General features: G+C 32.2%; 1 protein-coding gene and 1 long non-coding RNA gene across 3 annotated transcripts; both read left to right on the top strand.

Annotated features, from left to right (window-relative positions):
* The first annotated feature begins 247 nt into the window (after nt 1-247).
* Nucleotides 248-3,090, top strand: LOC112097688. 2 transcript variants are annotated; one of them, XR_002905186.1, is made up of 5 exons: nt 248-651; nt 751-809; nt 1,337-1,415; nt 2,440-2,540; nt 2,915-3,090. It is a non-coding gene; the product is annotated as an uncharacterized LOC112097688 (long non-coding RNA). The 2 variants fall into 2 exon arrangements; XR_002905185.1 differs by lacking the exon at nt 2,915-3,090 and having other exon boundaries at nt 2,440-2,741.
* Nucleotides 3,091-9,648: 6,558 nt separating this feature from the next.
* Nucleotides 9,649-12,494, top strand: LOC18040531 (coumarin 8-geranyltransferase 1b, chloroplastic). Its single transcript, XM_024184361.1, has 12 exons — nt 9,649-9,836; nt 9,914-10,254; nt 10,366-10,449; nt 10,556-10,630; nt 10,869-10,952; nt 11,057-11,146; nt 11,316-11,417; nt 11,502-11,597; nt 11,706-11,777; nt 11,883-11,978; nt 12,078-12,182; nt 12,306-12,494. The coding sequence occupies exons 1-12, from the start codon at nt 9,779-9,781 to the stop codon at nt 12,345-12,347; spliced, it is 1,245 nt and encodes a 414-aa protein (XP_024040129.1). The 5' UTR covers nt 9,649-9,778; the 3' UTR covers nt 12,348-12,494.
* The last annotated feature ends 6,198 nt before the right edge of the window (nt 12,495-18,692 follow it).

The following is an 18,692-nucleotide window of genomic DNA, read 5'->3' as shown; positions in this document are numbered from 1 at the left end:
TAATTTTAAAGTTACAATTTTTAATGACGGTTACTAAAAATCCATCATTAAAAATGATAATTTTTAATGAATGTTGTTATATATAACCGTCATTATATATGTAATTAAAATAATTTTAATTTTTAATGACGGTTATGCAAATTAACGGTCATTATATATCCCAAATCAATGACGGTTATTATAGAACCGTCATTGATATATATATCCCAAATTAACCGGCCCTATACTAAACACCAAATCCCTAAAATTACATATAATTTCTAAACTCTAAAAGCACGCACGCACGCAACCCTTCTCTCTCAGCAGCACACACGCCGTCGACACACTTAGCCCGTGCAGTAGTAGCCGAGCATGGCAGCACTAGGCCACCAGCAGCCACCCTCTCTTTCACCATGCTCTCATGCACACACAGCAGCAGGCCAGCACCAGGAGCCCCTCTCTCTCATGCTTGCTCTCTACTACGTCGGAGTCAACATTGTACCCCTCTTACCCAAGAAAACTCTAACCCATATCCAAACCCTTGCCGTCGAAGACAACCCAATCATTAACTGCTTGAAATTAAAGCCTTCACTGTCAATCACCATCGAACCAGATAAACCCTAGCCTCGCCATCACTCGCCGTTTCACTTACCGAAGAAAACACTCTACCATGTAAGTCTCTGTTGTTCGATAACATATGTGCATCGCCTGAGATTTTGATTTACTTACTTAAATTAACCAAATTTGAATGTTGATCTTCTTTGTTGCCAGAAGCTGTAACATGACCACCTTGATTCACCGCTTCGATTGGTTTGGTTCTATGTGATTAAGTAATTAATTACTTACTTTTAATTTCATATTTTCATATCTAACTGTGATTTTGGGAGTCGGTTTCTTGGTTGGATTTTTAATTTTTGATGCAGATCAAAAACATCTTGAAGGTGTTTGTTTCTTTGTCGTAATCCTTAATCCTTTTGTGCAATAATTTCTTCAATGGATTTGATTACTTGATTTGTTTACTCTGCTTAATTTTTTTCCTTATATTGTTGTCTGTTGATTAACGGAATCTTTTGTGTTGTGGTAATGGAAAATGATTCTATTCTCTCTTGCCATGGTTTTTGTTTTGCAATTTTCCAACTTCTCCCACTTTACAAGTTTGTTATCCACCTCAGGTTTTTTTACATTATTTTTAGTTCGAATTAGATCACATAGTTTTGGGCAAGAATTTCTTCAGTAGTTTTGATTTGAATGGGGACAGTGAGTATTGTAAAAATACTGTGGTCTTTTTCCAGTTGTATCTTAAACACATAAAGTGTTGCTACGTGGTGACAAAATGTGGGATTTATTTTGTTTACAGCCAAGCTTCCAAGAAATCAACTGAACATTCTGCGGAAGTTTTAGCTGATCTAATGAGGAAGAGTTGTAGAAAGTTCATGGTAGGTGTACTCTTCATTTTTTAATGTATTTTTTTTCAATTTGACCTCTATCATATAAGTATTAATTGTCACTCTTTCTATTTTGGGCTTTTCAATTTTTGCCCAAATCATTGAAAGCTTTAATTTGCTGTAATTTGTTTTTATTGATTATTAGTATAAAAAATTCAGAAAGGAAATTGATAATAAGGCTTATCTATTTTGTTTTTGCTTGATAACTTTGCTTGTTCCCATTTGGGGTTCCTTTGATAATTTCCCATGGTTGTTGAATCATTTATTTACTACGTTCGTATTTAAAAATTCAATTTACTGTATTTTTCATCAAGCTGGAACAGCAATGGACAATTCCAAGGGCTGTTTTTCTGTAGGTTTGCTGTCAAAATAGCTGCTAGAAGTTTACAACGGCTGTTTTGCAGCTTTTCTCAGTGAAACAGCCCTTGGTAATTTGCAGGGGCTATTTTCACTACAAAACAGCAGTAAAACAGCCCCTGCAGATTTCTATTGGCTGTTTTCACTGCAGAACAGTAGCAAAACAGCCACTGGAAATCTGCAGGTGTTGATTAGTTGCTGTTCTACAATCAAAAAGGCTCCTAGAAATTTTTTGGTCCATTTTGTATTGAAAATATTTTGGAAGATTGTTGAGGAAGGAGGGGAATGAGAGCACTAGCTTTTTAGAAGGCTTGATGATGAGTTTGATAAATTTGACAAGTTTTACGGGACTAAAGTGAAAGAAAATTATGCTTAGGTTGAAAGTTTGAGTGAGCAAATGGATGCTTTGATTGCTTTCAAGATAAAAACTAAGGAATTGGAAGGAGTTATTTAGGATTCTATACAATTTGAGCCTAAAGAACAAAAGCATGAAAGCAAGTTGATTTCTAAACTTGTTGTTGGTTATTGCTTTCCTTGCTTCTATTTCTCGGTAGTTTGAAAGTAATTCCTTTTCTTAAATTAGCTTTCGAACAACTTTCTTCATTTTAGTTCATTCAAAATTATTAGTTCTATCAGTAATATGACTTTATTAATGCAGATTATGTAGAAGACAACAAAGCAACTGCATATTTTGATGCCAATGGTCTCCTCTTCTTTGCTGAATAGTTAAATGATTTGACAAAATACAAGTTGTATCAGGTGACTTTTGCAGTTTGTGCTTTAATTGCTTGTATGGCGTTACAACTATACTACTCACCATTCACATCTACAATGGTCATATATTTATGTATCTACAATCCATTCTCATGTTTCTTGCTTTAGAACATGACTTCTGAAAATATTTTTAGATATGCACTCATATCAAGGTACCTATAGAGTCTTCTAACTGTTTAGCTTATAGAGTATGTGTTAATGCTCTTGGCCGATTAAACTGGGATACTACTATTAAATTAATATAGTACAAGCATATGAATGTGCAAACGTAATAAATTTACTCTTTAAAAATTTTAGTTTAGCAGATGGTGGTGATTTTTAGAATCTTTCTAATCATATATTCTTTCAAAATTCTATAGGTCAAGAATTTACAATTAAGTTTGGTGACATTCATTGAATTGATGGGCCATATGAAGAGATTAAATTCCTAGACCTTAAAATTTAGGTCCATCCATTTAATTTATTTACTTTGGCAGCTTATATTAATTTGATAGCAATAATTCATTTAGCGCTTGTTGAAAGAAACCATGGGAAGACGGATAAATGCTTATTTTTTGATTTTTATAGTTTAATTTATTAAAATTTCATGAAATGAGAAGTTCGAGCATTTAAATTTAATTTATTTGACATATGATCAACTTGTTTGAACTCTCTTCATCTCTTAAATTAAAATTATGTTGAGGCAAATACTTGTACTATTATTTTTGTTGTATGTGGTGCCTATAATTTGTTTTGCTACTGTATTTCAAAGAAAACAACACTCAAAAAACGTTTCTTTTTTTTTAAAAAAATGTTGTTACTTCTTTGCTCTTTATCTTCTTGCTAATTGTTTTTTCTTAGGTTGTTTTTGTTTTTCCCTTTGGCTATAAACATATATAATTTTTCAAGGCAGCAAGCAAGCATGTTATTAAGTTGAAGATATATTGAAGATATTGTGAAGAGAAAAGGAATTATCAAATCTTTTTGTATAACTAACTTTTGATATGAAACATTTGTAGAACCTACAATTTTAAAAAAATTATAAATAGCGTAATTGAAATTGGGGCTTCAAAGGATTATTGTAAATATTTATTTATTTTTAAATTAACATGCTAAAGATGACGGTTATTATGTAAGAACCGCCATTAAATATAAGTATATTTACTATAAAAGATGACGGTTATGAATAAAAACCGTCACAAAAAATTAATGGAAAAGTGCATTAGATGGCTGTTATTTAAGAACCGTCATTAAATGTGATTTTTAATGACGGTTTTTTTTTAAAAACTGATATTAAAACTTATGACATATGATATATAATGACAGTTTATTAAAATAATCGTCATTATATGTATACATTTAATGACGGTTTTTAACAAAAAAACCGTCATTAAAACTTATATACATATGATATATAATGACCGTTTATTAAAATAATCGTCATTATATGTATGCATTTAATGATGGTTTTTGAACCGTCATAAAAGATATGTTCCTTTTAATGTCGCTGCCTAAGATATATTTACTAAGATATATTCACCTCACAATTATGTAGATTCACCATATTTCAAAAATATATTTACTAAAAATTCACATTATTTTTTTAAATTTTAAATTAATAAAAAGTTTAAACATACTCAATTAGATTCTTTATATATATATCTTGACCATTGTTGATTGTTAATGTTTTTTAACCTAAATTTATTTTGATTATTTTACCCTTGTAACATAAAAATAATTTAATTACCCAAAGCATGTATTTTTGTGCCATAAGTTTAAATAACGAAGAAGATTTAATTGGTTAATTCTTAAAATTTCTTCTTCATTTGAAACAATTACAAATAATTTGAATTTTTTATAATTATATTTTAAAGTGGGGTGCACTTACACAATTTGAGGGGTGGAAGTATCACCGCTTTTTTCTTTTAAATATAATTTGCATTTAATAGAAACAATTGTTCTTTCTATGCATGACCACGTGTATTGTTAACATTTGTGGAGAATATCCATTTTTGAAAATCACTAACCATTCGTTCAAGTCATTATCTCTCGGCTGTTTCATTACTCCTCTTATAACAATAAATAGTTAAATAGTGATAAATTAATAACATCGATTAAATAATAAATTTTGAAAATTTTAGAGTAATGTTGTAAATTAATAATTTGATTAATTTACAAGAAGATATATTATAAAAAATTCTTGCTTTTATATAGGACTCAATTTCTATATAAATTAGTAATTAATTAACTTGCAACTAAATTAATATAACATGTATTTAGGAGGCTTTTGTAAAGTATGGTTTTACTGTTGTCTTTTCTTGAAATTGTTGTAGACTTGATCTCATGTCCAATTTCAGTGGTGTTTTAAATACATTTGTGCAAAATAGGCCAATAGGATTAATAATTTACTATAAATATTAGCAAACAAATCATTTCAAACGGGACAAAATAGATCTCACTTTAACTTAACCAAAAACATCTATCATATGAAAACATTTCGGAATGGCTCATGTAAAATTGTGTTACCTACAAAAAAAAAATTAAAGAAAAAATAAAAATTCACTATTATTATTTCTCTATGGCTCGTATTGAGTTATATTCCACATTAGCTGGTAAAGGGGAGTTACTTAGGCTTATAAGTTGTGTAGGTCACTCTACCAAATAGACTTGTCTTTTGAGTTGGATATTTAGAAATCTTAAGCTAAGCTCCACCCTACAAGTGACACCAGAGACAGACCATAGTAGATGGAATGTGGTGATGAAACAACTCAGGTGTGTCAGATGAAATGACCGGAAAGCGACGGTAGTTTCCTCCAAGGGGATTGTTGAATTGTGTCCCACATTGTTGGATAAAACAACCGAGATCCGTCGGTGGTTTCATTTGAGGGGATTGTTGAGTTGTGTTCCACATTGTTCAGTGAAAGGAACAAGATCCGGTGGTGGATTCATCCCAGCGGTGGTTTCATTTAGAGGAGATTGTTGAGTTGTGTCTCACATTAGTTAGTAAAATAGACTTACTTGGACTTATAAGTAAGATATATTACACTACCCAGTAAACTAATCTTTTGAGTTAGATATCTAGAAATTCTACATTAAGACCCCCAACAACTCGAATTCATATTTCTACACAAAATTCAATTATATATAAAAAAAATTAAAACGTTGTAAATCATGGTTTATCTTCTAAATGTGCAAGTACATGATGGCCATAATGCATTCCATATTTATAAGGCATATCATGATTATCTTAATTAGTGTCAAACATGCATCACACAAATTTTGATACTTGCGACAAGTGGACTACATAACGGTATTGATTCCCACTACATGAGCATGTAGAATGGCAACTTCAAGCAATTCCTATCATTCCGCTTAAGCTTGCAATAGAAAGTTTTTGGACTCCCTGCATGAGTAGAGATATAGAAACAACATTGTTTCTTTTCTTCCCAATACGAGTGCATGAAATCCCTTTTTTTTTTTTTTTTTTTTAACTTCCGGTGGCTCAGCAGGAATAGAAACATATTATATCTTTTCTATAACAAAACAAAATTTTATTAGTGAAAGTCCCTTGTACTCTTGGTGACTCGCCCAAAGCATAACATATTCTACTAAAACGTGTTGGAAAATTTAGATGGAGATGTATGTCAATTATAACCTTAAATTAATTAAACCAATTAATTTAGATGTATATAATAAAAGTTGGGGAAAATAAATCACTTGTAGATTTTTACTTGGTTCGAATTCCAGTCCTTCATCAATGATGCCATGCTCAAATATAGGAAGATTACAATCAATCAGATTTTTAAACAATTTCAAGCTCCTTCCTACTTTTGTCGCCACCTAATTGACCCTACTTAGTTGAATCTTCTTAGTAAGCACCACAAGTTTTCTTGTTTGTAACCTTGATATGAATCTCGTTACTGCTACAAACAACCCTTTCACCAAAAGAGACCAATCAACAAACATTCTGATGAATGTTAAACATGAAAATTAAAATTCCATGAATAGTTACGAGAGGTACTGTTCATTGATACTATTCACTAACATTGTTCATGGCACTATTCACTTGCACGAAAATTCTATTTCTCTACTTGTGCTCAAATATCTTCAATGTGTAGAATACATCTCTATCTATAGAAAAATATTATACTTATATACAACTCATAGTAGAGATCATATTCTTTTTTACTTCTAAAAGATATAACTCTTCATGTCCTAAATATAATCTCCTTTTATTGAAGTAGGTAAATCCTAATTTTAGGAAAATAGTTAAATTAAGAAGTCTCTCAATTAATATAGACTTTAATTTGGGAATTAAAAATAAATAAGGACACAAATCCTAAATTATCCCATATTATCAATTTAAATAAGAATCTAGGTATTAAGAGAATGTAACCTCTACACCTAGTGATTCGGCCAGAAAATATAAGGAAAATTAACTAGTGACAATGAGCGAAAATATGTCATTTCTTTCTTATCTTTTAGTATTAGAGGAGAACTAACCGTTCTGATAAGGATTAAAATGGCTTTGCACTCAAATTGTAATATTCTAAAATTTGAAGGACTATCTTTTTAACTCAAAATATTAATAATATGCTAACTTTTAATGCATATAACAGCAGCTGAGTATCCAAATTAATATGCAATAATTAGGAGCCAAAATTCACATTAATCATAAAGTGCCATAATTCAATAACCAAATTGATGAGTATATAATACATACATATTTTATCTTTAATTATATAATTGTTAGTTATTTTTAATTAATTGAATTATTTTATTAAATAGGGGATTAATTAAATATTATGGATAAAAAAGGACATAAAAGAACTCAATTTTAGAGGTATTAATTGATTGATTTTAGGAGCAATTAGGTAAATATGCATGTGATTTCAAGACAAGTTCATTTATCCATGCACATGAAGATAGGAGAGCCACGTGAAGAAGAATTTAAGCATAACATTGGCTTTAGCTTAAGTGGAGGGGCCCGTGTTGAGCAATTAAAAGAGGAAACAATTTATGGCTTATGGTGGCCACGTGTGAGAGATAAAGCAAAGGAAAATGCTTCTCAGCGAGAATGCCGAGAGAAACGGCATATAGTAATGCCCTCCCTTTTTTTTGGCCCCCCCCCCCCCCCCCCCCCCCCCCCCCCCAACGTGAACTTTTGCCCCTTTTGTTTTTTCTTTCTACTTTTGGCTTTTTCCACATTTGATTCCAGCTGTCGAAAAGCACTAATTGAGTTGAGATTTTTCTCTCGTTTCACAAGTAGAGAGAATGGCATTAGGGCAGGAGTATTTGCTCATTCACGTGAAAGGATTGAGTTGAGTTTTTTTTTTTTTTTTTCTCATTTTAGAAGCAGGAAAACGGCATAAGCAGCCTAGCAGGAGTAGTTCATCACCAGCTTGAAGTAAAATTCCCAGCTGGCAAAGAGTGATTTTTTATTTATTCTATTATTTTTTGTTATATGATAATGAAATTTTGATTTAGAAATTTTGATTTAGAAATCAAATAATGATAAATTTGATTTAGAAATTTTTAATTTAAATTTTGTGTTGAATTTAGAATTTCTTTTAATATAAATGTTGTGTTTGATTTAGAAATCTTTTTATTTAGAAGTTTTTTAATTTAAATGATGGGTGGGATTTAGAAATTTTTAATTTATTTTTTTTCAATTTAAAATTTTTTAATTTAAATTTTGTATTCAATTTATTTTTTCAATTTAAATTTTTAGAATATGATGGATTAAATTATTGATGGATCAAAATTTTGTAAAAATTTATAATAATTTATTCTTAATACGAATATTAATTATTTTGTATACTCATATTTTTTAATTTCTAAAATCTCATATCATGTTTTAATTTTTTATATATTACAACAACCACTCCCACCGTATGCTTTGCAACCACATTATCCTTCTCATTCGATGACGTACGAAGGATCTGGAAGTAGAAATTTCCAATATTTGCTACATCAACAACGTAACGTAATGAAAACAACAATGAATGTGATTAATGTTTGACTTATATTTTGTTCAAACAAGTTTTTCTAGCATTTCGCTTATATTTGGCTAAATCAAACTAATTACAGTGATGAACATGTAATTGTACAATTGTATTTTCAACGATGAACATGTATTTTCACAAGTAATTACAAACAAAAATTTATATCCAACCAGAAATTTTTACCAAATAATTACCAAGTGTAATACATATACCAACCGATAATTTTCACCAAGTAATTACTCACAAAAATTTATTCCCAACTGGCAATATACCAAAATTTTTCAGAACCACCCAGCACAAAAAACCATACCCAGAATGCCGGTAAATCTGTAATTTTACATGCAAATCAAACCTCAATTGTCAATAAACCACAATCCAGTGTGCAAATCTAGGCTCAAAGTTCGGAAATTTATGATAAAGATCAAATTTTGAAGGCGAATCAAACCTCAGTTGTCAATAAGGCACCACCACATGTATTCAACTAATGGTTCTAGTTCCAGACAAAAATAATCCAACAACCGTTTAAAATATATATTAAAATTGAATTTAAAGTTGTACAGCCATCGGCAGAAGGCATGAAATTGAAAAGCTACGGAATAAGATAGGTAAAAACAAAAACGAGAAATAAAATAAGAGCGCGAAGCGCGGATCTCACTATAGGGGCATGTGGATGGGCTGGCAACTAAAATTTATAAGGGCTGAGGGATTGCAAATTTGCAGCAGGTGAGAACATGGTCGATGGAGAGAGACGAGCAGCACCACCGAGCAGCAAGCAGCGACCACCGACCAGCAACAACCGAGTAGATCTGGAGTAGCAGCGAGCGAGGGAGAGGAGGGAAACGGAGAGAGACGATGAGAGCGAGCAGCACCACCGAGCACCGAGCACCGCGCCACGACGACCAGTGACCACTGAGTAGATCTGGAGTAGTAGCGAGCGAGAGGAGGAGACGAGGAGTGGTAGAGAGCGAGTGAAGGAGAAGAGTAGTGAGCGAAAGGAGGGGAAGAGAAGAAGTACCAGCGAGCGTGGGAGAGGAGGGAGAGAGAGTCAGCATTTTTGTTTTCCTTTTATACCGGCCTTTTAACTTTTTAAGTTTAAAAAAATCTTTTGTTTTTTTTTTTCTGCCGTATGCCGTTTCTCTCGACATTCTCTCGGCGTTCTTGACATCTAGCACTCCTCAACCAGAGCAAATCTAGAGAGAGTCAGGCCTTGGGGGAAGAAACAGAGCAAAGTCATCAACCATGCTTCAAATGCAGTGTTTAAACTTCTCTCCAAAATTCAATCCTTTGCAACAGCCTGGTGAGTCTCTTTGTAACCCCATATGCCATCACTGGTCTTCTTCTTCAATAATTTTTATGAACGTTAATCATCTTCAGGTTGCTTTAAAACAATTGCATGGCCATTGACACAAAGACACAGTGCCGTCCCAAACACAAGTCCAAGCAACAAGTCCTCATCAATCAAATGTTCCTCCCAAAGATCATTTCATATACCAAATCAAAACAAAATTGCACTCAATAATGAGGGTATAATTAGCAATAGAAATCATCAGAAACCATTGAACAAACAGCTCGTTCCTTTGGCGTTGCAAGATGGTTATGCATTACAATCCGAGGATGATAATACAGCACCTGCAGCTTCAAGCTTTCTGGAATTTTTCAAGAAGAAGCTCATTGCAATCAACCATTTAGTTCGTTCATACACTTGGGTTAACATTGTGAGTTGCTTCTTATACAGAACAAATAATGATATGAAGTTTTTTCATTTTCATTTTTCTTCTAATCCTTTCTAGATTCACAGAAATGAGATCCGTGTTTTGTCTTTACAGGTTTTTGGGATTGTATCAGTTTCTTTACTTCCATTACAAAGTCTTGCTGATTTGACCCCAAGATTTTTCATTGAAATATTGAAGGTAGATATTGTTTATTAAGTACTGAGAAAGAATTAATAAAAGTTACAACTACGTATTCGGAGATGATTGTTTGAATAACATTGATTCAACGTGACATATATTTCAGGTCATAGTGCCCACATTACTGATGAACACTTTTCTGACTGCCTTAAACCAGATTTGTGACGTTGAAATAGACAAGGTATATATAAATAGTCAGATCCAGACGTCTGGATTTTCTAAATTTAAACTAAAATTAGAGTTGTATAGTGTTGATTCTAGTTTAAATTCGAATTTTATAAAATCCGAACAATCCTATCTGACCATGACTCCATGCATGCATATGTTGAGATATTATATATATGCTCCTTTGACGCTTCATATACTTTATCTATTTGTTTGTTTGTTTTTGCTAATAAATAAACTTAACGTTGCAAAAGATTAACAAGCCGTATCTCCCGCTTGCTTCCGGCGACTTATCAATGGGAACTGCAATTGCGATTTGTATAGGAAGCGCAATCTTGGTAAGCAAGTGCCCGCAAAACTTTTTACAATCCTCTAATAAATAAAGTTAAGTCTATTTAATTTGTAACCTTTTTTAATTCATTAATTGATCCCAATTTTTCAGAGTTACGCTTTGGCAATTATGTCGGGATCCCCACCACTTCTCTTGATCCAAATCTTGTGCTTTCTATGTGGATGCGCTTATTCACTCCCAGTAAGTGCTTCAATTGCATGTCGTAACGTAGCTTAAAATGCTCTCAGGAGTTAGTCGACTAAGTGGTTTTTAAACAGTTTTTTTAATTGACTATTAGAGTTAGAATCTTTAAAAAATTGTAAATGAAAATTAATAGTCTCTAAATGATTGTTTTTAATCTTGGCTGCAGCTTCCTTTTCTTAGGTGGAAGTCAAAAACATTTATGGCTCCACTCACTCTTGTGATTCTGATGGGATTTACACTTCAATTACCTTTCTGTATGCACATGCAGGTATACACATATATATGATTTCTTCGTATTATAAATAATTATTTGGCTCCCATGCGATAATTTAATTTTGATTTATGTATACAGCAATTCGTGCTTGGTAGACCTTTCGTACTTACAAGACCATTAATTTCTACGGTCGCTATCATGTCTGTCTTCGCATTCGTAAACGGACTTCTGAAGGTAATAATTTCAACTTTATAACTTTGTAAGTGTATCAATTCTCATTGATAAATATTAATAAATAATGGATGGTTACTAATTTATTTCTTTTATGTGATTTATTAACAGGATTTGCCAGATGTAGAAGGTGACAAAAAGTTTGGCATGAAAACACTCTGTGTCCTCTTAGGGAAAGAAAAAGTCAGTAGATCATTTATTTATTCCCATCAACACCAAACAGAATTAGATAATATAAATCATAGTACAATAATAATAATTGGCTTACAAATCTCTTTTTCTCAAAAGGTACTTCCGCTTTGTCTTAATATGATGTTAGTGGCCTACGGAGGTGCTATGATATCCGGTGCTTCCTCATCATTCATGATAAACAAGATTGTCTCTGTAAGAAATTTAGTCTTGTATATTTTGTTTGATTGTGAATGTGATGATGATCTTGATCACTTATAACTAATTAATGATTTTTTAAAAAATTTCTTGCAGATAATTGGCCATGGCATCCTGGCGTTGATTTTGTGGCTTCAATCTAAAAAAGTTGATCTTGATAATTTTGAATCAACATTTGGTTTTTATATGTTGATTTGGAAGGTAAGCGATTGACTACTCTCCCTTAATTGTGATTATTGGGTTAAATCCAATCAAGTTCCTTAATTTAGTTACTTTTTTAATTAGTGATTTAATTCTCACATAAATATGTTGTTGTATTTGCAGTTAAATTATGTTGAATACATCCTTATCCATTTTCTAAGATGACAAGGAAGACAGGCAAAGAAAGTTTCAGATTCCTGTGACAGATATGTGATAGTGGCATCATTTTTTAAAATGTGGTCGTTCTTTGTTTAAGCTTTTTGAAAATGTGGTCGTTCTTTGTTTAAGACGTCGTTGTATTATGTATTTAAAATTTTTGTATTTCTCCCATGAGGAGTAGGGTGAATAAAATTTTGTAATATTATAATATTTGCCTTAATTCAGTACCCTCAGTCCACTAATATTTTAATCTAGAGTTTACTGCCATTTTTTGTAAACTCTACAGAACGCGAGAATATTTATTAACACAAAAAAAAAAAAGCACACTGAACAAAAATCCTAATTTTAGGTGAGGTTATTTTAACTTAAATTTTTTACTTAATATTTAGTGTAAATTTTGTACTATTAGTTTCATGCAGTTCAATGATAGATGAATGAATATCAGTGCTGCCTTTTTATTTTAAATATTTAACATTGATTAAATTTAAATAAAAAAGAGTAATGTTTTTTAAGAAACAATTAAATCTTGACCATTCATAAGTTATAAATGCATACTTCAAATAGCAGAAGGTTTACTTCCCAATTTTGCATGAAAATCTACGTGCTTATCTAGCCTTAATAGACTTTAGCAACTAGTGAGTTCCCAAATTGCAAACTTCTCCACCTTAGCGAGCCAACATTGATTAGTTGAAGCCAGTACGGCCTACAACTCCATACTCTTCTTTGATTGGGCACATTTTGATTGGCATATATCTTCAATTGACCAAAACAGAGTCAAATTAATTTTTTATTGAACGCTCTTTTGACGGCATCAGTTGATTACTACGAAGTCAATGATTTCGGAAAAGGACTGCATTACGAAAGCCGTCTGGTCTAGGATCTTTCGTTAAATGTCACTGCATATATATTAGCCTTCACTTGTGTGCGTGAAAGGCATGGTCGTCTCATCACTTGTGAAAGATATTCAAACGAATATCTTATTCATATCCTCATGGACCCTCTTATTAGCACTTCCGCTTGTGCGTGAAAGACATGGTCATCTCTTGTCAATATTTATTAATAAAAAAATTTAACATAATTTTAAATAGAGCTGAGCTTTTAATGGATATAAATTTAGTGCTGAGTTGATTTTTTTTTTAATTTGTTAGACAAATGCAATTGTTAATCATCAGATAAAAGTATAAAGCTAATTAAATCTTAACCATATATTACTATACATGCACGTTTAGTAGATGATTATGAAGAGTTGAGAATATGTATGCTAAGCAGCGGATTCAAAATCCACTTTTAATACACCTCTATATTCTTATAACAGTCCTTTCGAATTTTATTTCTTCAAATACTCTCAGTTTAATTTACAAAATACAAACCCATATATTAAAATTAATCATATTTTCATAAAATTTATTATGCTAAAAATTTTTATTTATAGAATACATACGAATCTTAAAATCTTAAATTGTTTTCTTCTTGTTATATAGCTTATATTTTCGTAACTTTAGATTGCTATAATTTTCTATAAATTTTTTATTAAAATATAAATTGTGGAATAGAGCGAGTGTATAGTATTTATTAAAAGAATAATTTATTTAAGTGTTTGACTGAATTTCTATTTAAAAATAAGAATGAATTAAATTGAATTTAGTTGCGTAGGTAATTTCAATTAAAAAGTTTCATAGGAATTTTAAGGGGTGTATAAAGGCCTACACTTTTAAATATAAATCTTCGCCCTTAAAGCCCGAACAAAAAAGCTTGGCCCGAGACAAAGCCTTACCGAAATGTGCAAAATCCGACCAACTCTGACCCAGCCCATGCATTGTGCCATGCCATCATTAGTTGAAGAAGTTTTGGGGTGCCAAGCGGGCCATAACATTGTCAGAAAATCAAAAAATAGTTTAGGCAAATTTTATAATCGAAACATGCAAACAACGAAGAAAGCTTACAAAATATCAAATTTTTATTTTTATTCAGGGATCAAGCTACGGTATCACAGTGGTACCGTACCACTGTTTTTGTCTTTTGTGCCAGCACAACTGTAAATTTTTATAGAACCCCTTTTACTCAATTTTATTTAATTTTTGTTATACAAATATTAAGATAATTTCTACTGCATCCATATGAACATTTTAGGTAGCACCTTAAACTATTTACTATTTACATATTTTTATTTTTTATTGCACATATATTATAATACCCCTCTCTTTATCACAATACCCACGAACCCGACCCGAATTTCATTTCCGTTTCCGGCCACTCCTCAAACTTTTCACTTCAGAGAAAATTGAAAAATTTAGGAAGAAACAACAGCAGAGTTGTTAATCTTCGACTTTTACAGTTTAAGGGGCTGATATACCAACTTGATATTAATTTAACTTTTCCCTTCAATTTCATAGCAAAAAGAAGGAGGCCTGGGGGTTTCAATTCAAAAACGTAATTTTTAAACCCTCTTAAGTTCAGTTTGCACTACAGAAAAAAAAATACCATCTTTGAATGCAAAATTTCAGCTTAAACGAGGAAGTTAAATCTCAGTTCAAAGTATGTACAGACATTCGAATTTCAAATGTTTAAACAAGAGTGACACAGCCAGCTAAGCTATGCCTATGCTAGAAATAAAATTTAGACGAGCACTCCAAGTAAACCACAGATGAATAATGGAAAAAAACTATGAACGCCCATATAGCGGAACCAAAAATCCAATTCAATTACAATACCTACCTAGCACTCGGAACTCGACACGGGACCTCCACCTCAAACTCAACAGGAAGACCCAAAAAGTCGTTGAACCGATCGAAGGTGGCGTGAGTAATGTGCCGGACATTTGTGGGACACCCGATCTCCATGTTATGAACGGCGGAGATCACGTCTTCGCCTCTTTCAACACGACAAGACACCATCGATTTCCTTAATGCCGCCATAACAAACGCCACCAGCGAGAACTGGTTCTGTTCCTCTTCAGTTGTTCTCGCTCCTTTTGTCGCCTTCCCATTCCCCCGTCCCCGCCAGCGCAGCCACCACCCTTCGTCATCATCACAAGCCCCGTCATTTGGCTTTTCTTGTTACTACTAATCCACTGCATCAAATTCCTCTTTAAAATTGTATATCTTTAATGGCTTAGTTTCTGGTTATTATTAGTTTCGCAAATTGTATATCCTTCAACGATCGCCTACTTAAAAATCTTTGTCGCAAAAAGAACCAGTTCGACCCGAACCCTCGAACTCGACCCGGATTCTGTTTTCTTTTTCGGCCACTATACCGGCGAAGGTTGGTACCGATAGGAAGCTCGTGCGACTCCGGTTATGTTCATGCCATCCTTATCGCAGGAAACCGTTCGGAACGCTGCCGATCGAAGCCATGAAAAGCCGCGGAATCATCGCTTCAATTCACCGCGATTTCACCAGTTTCCGGTGACAGAACCACTTGGGTTTTGTTCCCCACAATTCCCTCTGTCGTTTCCGACCAACCACAGCCACCGGGGGAGCCGATTTGCCGCCGTTGAAACATTCACAGCTTTGGGAGAAATTAACTTAATATTTGTGAAACAAAATTAAAATAAAAAAGAGTAAAAGGAGTTCTATGGAAGTTTACACTAGTGCTGGCACTAAAGACAAAAGCAGTGATACGGTGCCACTGTGGTACCGTAGGTGAATCCTTTATTCAGATTTATATGTGTGCAAATATTTGTGTGATTTTAAAAATAAATTTTGAACTTAATTTTTTTAATACATTTTGAACCTAAATTCAATGTATTTAACTGGTCCAATAGGGGCAAATTTATAATTTAATTGAACTAGAACCTTCTAAAACTTTTGACTTAGCGACGACAGCTGACCCAGCTTGTGCCTTAATGGCTTTGTTACTCTTTGCGCCGGGGGGGGGGGGGGGGGTTTGGGGGTTTTTGTTTGGGTTTTTGGGGGTGTTTTGGGGGGGGGGGGGGGGGGGGGTGTTGGGGGGTTGTGGTTGGGGTTTGTGGGGGTGTTTGGGGGGGCCTAAATTAATGTTTCGAAATCTAAATCTGAAAAAATTGAGAACTATTCGATTAGACCCCTCGGAGTTGAGATTGACACTTTTAATCAAATTCAGCTTTTTTCATCTTTTATAATTTTCATAAATAATATTTTGTAAATTCTACGATGTTCTACCCATGGTCGAACACAAAATTCTATTTATTTTTTAGTTGTTTTGTCATTTTAATTTATTTTATTACTTTTCCTATTGCTTTTAGGATTTTTATCCTTTTTTTTTTCTAGATATCAGATTTTAAGTGCTATTTGTTTTTTTTCCTTATCTAGACTAGGAGAATTTTAATATAAAATAATATTTTAGGTTTGGATATTTTGGTAAATTCGCGATAGGTAGGGTTAGTATAAAAAAAACCCAAAAATTTAGTTTTGTTTATTAAGAATTATCAATAATATTTTCATTGCTTAGAAAACTTTGTTTCTCCATAGTATCTTTTGCATTTCCACATTGTTAAAAAATGTATGGTGAATAACAAAATTAAAAAAAATATAAATGTGAAAGTTCGAAAAAAATGAATGGGAAAGTTTGAAAAAAGAAATGAAGGGCAAAAGCCACCCACATTCCCAAGTTTTACTTTAAAATGAAGGAAGAAAAAAAAAGTAAATGTGGAAAGTTTGAAAAAAAAAATGAAGGACAAAAGCCACCCACATCCCCAAGTTTTACTTAAAAATAGTCAAATAGATCTCTTTAATTTCATAAATGATTATAGACCCCTTTTTGATGATTATATCATTTGATTACAATAACCTAAAAATATAATATGAAAATAATCTAATATGTATAATAATATATATTTTATAAATTATTTTTTAATATTAAAAAATAATTTTTCAAATTTGTCTTAATCTTAAAACAACTGTTTCACAAACATTCAAAATTTCTTAAAAACTATATTTTATATGTTTATTTATAATATTTTTATAGCTTATTTTTAATATTAGATCTATATAAGTAGAAATTTTTGGATTAATGGAATTAAATATAATAAAATCTGTCAGCATATATGGATAATAGCTTAATACAAAAAATAAATTGCACCCCATAAATGTGTTATATTATTAATTATATTTATTTTAATGTTTTATTTGAATTTATGAGTTATTTTATTTATTATATTTATCTTAGTACGTATTTGTATTTATTATCAAAGTTTTTAACTGCAATGCAACGGTGTAATAGTTAAAAAGAAGATTTACACAATCATTTTTAAAATTAAAAGGGTTTGTGTAATCTTTTAAGCAAGTCTAGTGTGCGGGTAACTTTTTCCATGTTTGAAACTCAAAGCCAATAGTTTCTACATTGAATATATGGGTTAAATTGTTGATTAAATATCTTGTTAAAGTGGTTTTGACAAATGAGGATTATAATATCAAATATATGGAGTTGGAATCGAAGAATTAGACAATGATCATAACCTATCCCAATTAATAAATCAATAGGCAACATCCGAAAGTTAGTCTACGTTAACTGATATTATAATTATTTTATTAGTTTTTCTTATTTCAAGAGAGTGACAATTTTCCTTAGCTATGTGGGTTTTTTTTTCTAGCGTTATAGATTTATAGTTTTTATTTATTGTCCTTATAGTTGAGTAGCTGACTCTTTTTAGGGAAATTTACGAAATTAACCATAATGCTTTTGCATTTTGTAAATTTGACCCCTCAAATTTTTTTCAATCAAAATTAGTCAAATCCCAAGTTTGAGGACCAAACTACCCCTCTCATTCTCACCCTTCCCTCTCGCCCAAATCCTCCCCCTCTCACAGAAAGCTTATCATCGGAATCCCTTATCCATCGTCGATGAAGTAGAGCGGCACCGGAGTCCATTGTTGGCGGCCGAAATCACCTATATCACGTTCAAAATCTTCCAAGATCTCCAAAATCAATGGTTAAAATTCAAAACCCTAGGTGAGTTATTACTTTTTTTTTTAATTTGTGTTGCGATTTTGTGCTATTGTTGTGTTTTTGTTGTTGTTGTGTTGTGTTGGTGGCGGTGGTGATGGATTGAGTATTTGTGATTGTTGATGGCGGTGGTAGGTGAGGTTGTTGTGTTGCGAGTGGGATGGGTAAGGTTGTTGTTGAGTATGTATTTTGTGGGTGTTGGATGGCTGCTACTGCACACTAGACGAAAATCACACAACATGTAAATTGAAGCATAACTGAATTCATTAAACCTGAAAAATATTTTTTTAAAAAAATGTGGTTACACACTAAAAAACATGATAAAGTGAATATACGACACATTTTATATAGATATCGTAGAAATTGTCACAACAAGTGCCTGTCACACATAACTTGAGGCAAATTTTTTGTTTGGTCATAGGGGAGACCG

The sequence above is a fragment of the Citrus clementina genome, unplaced genomic scaffold, assembly GCF_000493195.1.
Source record: "Citrus clementina cultivar Clemenules unplaced genomic scaffold, Citrus_clementina_v1.0 scaffold_5, whole genome shotgun sequence".
NCBI classification, from domain to species: Eukaryota; Viridiplantae; Streptophyta; class Magnoliopsida; order Sapindales; family Rutaceae; genus Citrus; species Citrus x clementina.
This window is presented reverse-complemented; position numbering and strand designations above follow the sequence as displayed.